We start from the raw sequence: 4,607 nt of genomic DNA, 5'->3' as shown, positions 1-4,607 counted from the left end.
AATTTGATCGTTAACAATGTATAACCACTAGTAAATGGCGGCGGAATATCTTATAATCAAGATGATTAGACAAGTTAAGAAATATCTCTTGATATTGTACCACTTCAATTTCAAAGTGGAAGCCTCAACGTTTCAAAATATACTCGGGTACGTGTCGGCCATATCATATAACTTTCTAAACCGTACTCGTCCCTCTCACGTGAACACTTGTTGCCAATCTATTTTAGTATAAATATGCAGCATACTAGTGGTGTTGCTTATTCAACGTGATATATTATATATTTCCCCACCAAAGGAGAGAGGAGAGGGACCAAAATGATTTCCCAATTGGTAAAGGAGCACCCTTACATTTGTTGCTATGTTGGTGTCTTATTGGTGTTTTTATCATGTCAAAAAGCGTGGACGTTTTGGTGCAAAAACAACAAGTCCAGTGTGGGCATTCCTCCGGGAAATCGAGGATTACCGTTTGTTGGAGAGACACTTCAGTTCATGGCTGCCATCAACAGCAGCAAAGGAGTCTACGAATTTGTCCGAGTTCGCCGCCACCGGTAACAAATCCTTTCCTTTTGTCTCAGTGTTATCCTTGTTGGTTTTGTCCTTCATATGTAGCCGATCACAACTACATGTTCAAAACACACTGTCTTTACTGTTGACGTAACACTTACGAGTATAAGCAAATAAATTTCGATATTCGAATAGTTAAAAATTGATGCAATGTATAATATTGTATATCTTTATATCTTTTAATTTTTATCTTTTTGGATACACATCGCATAAAAATATAACTACAATATAAAGGGATCATTTTTAGTATTATATCAAACATTTTTCTAACAAAAAAAGCTTAAGTATGTTTATTTTTAAAGTAGAGTAAATTTTTTTTAATCAAATAAGGATATGTTTAAGTTATTTTGTGGATTAAATAATCTCATCTTGAGTGAACTAATAAATTAAAATATTGTATTAAAAATTATATTAATTTTTTTAAAAATAAAATTTCAATAATCCATTTAAAAAATGAAGGCAAATAACTTAGATAAACCTACCAAATAAATGTAATTGAAACAAGTGTGCTTGAGTTGAAATATTTATTTGCTCTTCCTTTCATCTCCAAGATTCAACTTTGAAATATATTATTAAGTTTTCTTGTGTGTGTGTGAATCAACTCAATATATAAACACCTGTAATTGTATATGTTAAAGTTTTTATCATTGATAAAACACATGGACGGGAGAGAAAAAGTGACAAATGATTGATGAAGAATTTTAATTTAGTTGACAAATGACAATAGTAATGGAGAGTTGGTCAGGTATGGAAATTGCTTCAAGACAAAGTTGTTTGGGGAAACGCACGTTTTTATTTCGAGCAGGGAGTCAGCAAAAGCGATTCTAAACAACGAGGGAGGGAAATTCTCAAAGAGGTACATAAAATCAATGGCAGAGCTCGTTGGACCCGATAGCTTGCTCTGCGCTCCACAACAGCATCACAAACTCATTCGTAATCGTCTCTTAAGTTTGTTCTCAACTGATTCCTTGTCCTCCTTCGTTAAACTGTTTGATGCACTCGTTCTTGAAGCTATGACTAGCTGGACATGTGGATCCGTTGTCGTCATACAAGATGAAGCACTCAAGGTATACACATATGTTCCAAGAAATCAAATGAAAGTGTAATTAATATTTCTTTTTTATAAAATAATTGTTCATTCTGGTTTAAATTTTTAATAACCATATGAATTAATTATAGAAACCTTTTTAAGATTGAATAAGAATTAAGTTTATCATAATACATTTTATTTAGATTGAAAGAATTAGGGAGGAGAGAATTAGAAAAGAACGATTTAGGAGTGAAACGTTGCATTCCAAGTTTAGAGATGAAACCTCTCATTCTATCGTTTTTAATGAAAGATTTCTTTCATTTTTTAATTAAATTTTTTTTCTCTTTTAATGGTGAGAATCCCGATGGTTTGAGGAAATATTAAAAAAAATATTAGATAATTAAAAAGTTGAAGATAATATAAATATTTGTTTATTAATAAATTAGGGATTATGATTTTTCTGGTTAAATAAAAATAAAATTTTATAAAACTTATGTATTTCTTTTTACCTCTCTTCTATTCATATAAATAAAATAAGAGAAATCTTCTCACTCTTTTTTATTTTTACCTTTACATCAATCTCTTACTTCCTTAACAAAGTGTTGCAAGTTTAGTTTTCAGTAACAAATCGGTTTAAATTTAAATTCAAACACACGGATAATGTCTGTAATGCAGCTGGCTTGTAAGGCGATGTGCAAAATGCTAACAAGCATTGAGAGTAGCGACGAATTAGCGATTATGCAAAAGGAGGTTGGTCGTTTGTGCGAAGCAATGCTAGCATTGCCTGTGAGATTACCCTGGACCAGATTTTATAAAGGCCTTGAGGTAAATATACAAATCATGTCTGTTCCATTACCTGAGTGACCTTGATTTCTTATTAAGAAATCTGTACGTTTAGAACACCTTTTCTATATGTTGACTACCCATCACAATGTTAGATGCCATTGGGTGAGAAACTCCTTCGATCGTGCATATAACATTGAAACAGACTTTGAAATGGTAGTTCTAACTTTTACGTGATAATGTAGGCTCGAAAAAAAATTATGGACATATTGGAAAAAGATATAAGTGAAAGAAGAAGTGGAATTGCAACTCACCAGGCAGATTTTCTTCAACAACTTCTAGAAGAAGATGATGATAAACTAAACGAGGATGAAATCACAAGGCTAACAGATAGAGAGATCAAAGACAATATCTTGACTATGATAATTGCAGGTAAATTTCAATTAGTATATTAAAACCCCCCACATATGATGTGCATGCACATGCTTTTTTGCTATATCAAGTTCGAAATTGCAGGACAAGACACAATAGCAAATGCAATGACATGGATGATTAAATATGTGGACGAGAATCGGGAGGTTTTTAATACGCTCATGGTCAGTGAATTTTTTTTTCCTACTTGGTTTTGTCTTTGCCTTGTTGTTTTAACACTCTTATGTCCTAGGTACTTAAAATGTTGTACTTTGTTAACTAAACAGAAGGAGCAGCTTCAGATTCAGAAGAAAGGGACAAAAAATGTGTATCTTCCACTTGAGGCTCTTAATGAGATGCCATATGCTTCTAAGGTGTGTGTTATCTGTTTTATTTCCTTTATATGCAATGTGTACTAGAATTGAACCAGCTTGTGCATGGCAAGACTTGCTTCTCTTAAATTAACTGCTCACAAACAGGTCGTAAAAGAAGCGTTAAGGATGGCATCCGTAGTACAGTGGTTGCCAAGAGTAGCACTTGAGGACTGTGTGATTGAAGGTTCCTTTATATAATTTTCTATATGCATGCCAATGTACTACTTTGTATAATTAAAAGGACAAAAATTACAATATAATTACTTATATAGGATTTAAAATCAAGAAAGGCTGGAACATTAACATTGATGCTAGATCGATACACCACGATCCAACTGTGTACATTGATCCGAATGTATTCAATCCTTCAAGATTTCCTGTAAGTCTACCCTTTTATTACTGTCTTTTCATTTTTCTTCCACCAATTTTAACCCTACATGACATGATCAATCTAGCAACATTAATTATATTTGGGAAAGAAAATAAAAAAATAATTGTGGGATTTCAATAATAAAAAATCACAAGATAAACTGTTTTGATAAATTACAGGCCGAGTCAAAACCATACAGCTTCTTAGCTTTTGGGATGGGAGGAAGGACATGCCTCGGGAAGAACATGGCTAAAGCTATGATGTTGGTGTTTCTCCACCGTTTCATCACCAATTACAAGTGGGTACTTTCTATCATTGATCAAACACACATTAGTAATATAATTGTGGTCAAAATGCTGGCTCTACGAGTGTGTGCATGATTCTGCTACAAGTAATCAAATGGTTGTAGCATGATACTCTTCTTCGTATTTTTATTTTATTTTCTTAGGTTTAAGGCTTTATACAAAAAATAAGAAAATAAATATTGTTTTATTTTTTATTATACTATTTATTTTGTAAAAATCACAGATTTTTCAACTAAACACACATTAATTAATAGAAATTAAATTAAAAAAATATTTGTTTGTTTATAAAATAATAAAATTATTCAAGTGCGAAAGAAGTATTGAAACGGTGGTAATGGTGGAATTCAGGTGGAAGGTGATCGATTCTGATTCAAGTATTCAGAAATGGGCGGTTTTTACAAAACTTAAGAGTGGATATCCTGTTCGTTTGATATCTACAATGGATGACAAATGCAAAACCATGTAAGGATTTTGCTTTTCCAAGCAATTCAAATGAAGGCTCAAGGTTTAAGTAAGAATAGATTTTATATGATAAATACTAATATTTAAAACCATCATAAATTATTGAAATAAAATTTTAATTTTAATTAAAAAATAATATTGAATGAATCACATGTCCTGTAATTTTACAATTACTTAATTAGTTGTCTATTGTAAAAATATTTCACATTTATAGATATTTTTTGTATCCCGTCATTGTAAATGCATATTTATTGACTTTATATACATATATATCGCCTTCTTATCCCATTAGCAAATTCAATTGCAGG

The 4,607-nt window shown here is 31.6% G+C and overlaps 1 protein-coding gene across 1 annotated transcript; it reads left to right on the top strand.

Annotated features, from left to right (window-relative positions):
• The first annotated feature begins 279 nt into the window (after positions 1-279).
• LOC113865579 (abscisic acid 8'-hydroxylase 2) lies at positions 280-4,316 on the top strand. The gene is made up of 10 exons (XM_027500248.1): positions 280-548; positions 1,310-1,631; positions 2,270-2,419; positions 2,623-2,809; positions 2,894-2,973; positions 3,076-3,162; positions 3,268-3,346; positions 3,435-3,541; positions 3,712-3,830; positions 4,186-4,316. Exons 1-10 carry the CDS (start codon positions 316-318, stop codon positions 4,301-4,303), a joined length of 1,482 nt encoding a protein of 493 aa, XP_027356049.1. The 5' UTR covers positions 280-315; the 3' UTR covers positions 4,304-4,316.
• The last annotated feature ends 291 nt before the right edge of the window (positions 4,317-4,607 follow it).

Source organism: Abrus precatorius, unplaced genomic scaffold (genome assembly GCF_003935025.1).
Source record: "Abrus precatorius isolate BTA unplaced genomic scaffold, Abrus_2018 Scaffold4, whole genome shotgun sequence".
NCBI classification, from domain to species: Eukaryota; Viridiplantae; Streptophyta; class Magnoliopsida; order Fabales; family Fabaceae; genus Abrus; species Abrus precatorius.
This window is presented reverse-complemented; position numbering and strand designations above follow the sequence as displayed.

Excerpts from the sequence above, each read along its gene's own strand:
- LOC113865579 (XM_027500248.1), top strand. The coding sequence starts at position 316 with ATGATTTCCCAATTGGTAAAGGAGCACCCTTACATTTGTTGCTATGTT. Across the intron at positions 2,810-2,893 it reads CTTGACTATGATAATTGCAG|GACAAGACACAATAGCAAAT; the intron begins GTAAATTTCAAT and ends TCGAAATTGCAG. Across the intron at positions 3,347-3,434 it reads TGAGGACTGTGTGATTGAAG|GATTTAAAATCAAGAAAGGC; the intron begins GTTCCTTTATAT and ends TTACTTATATAG.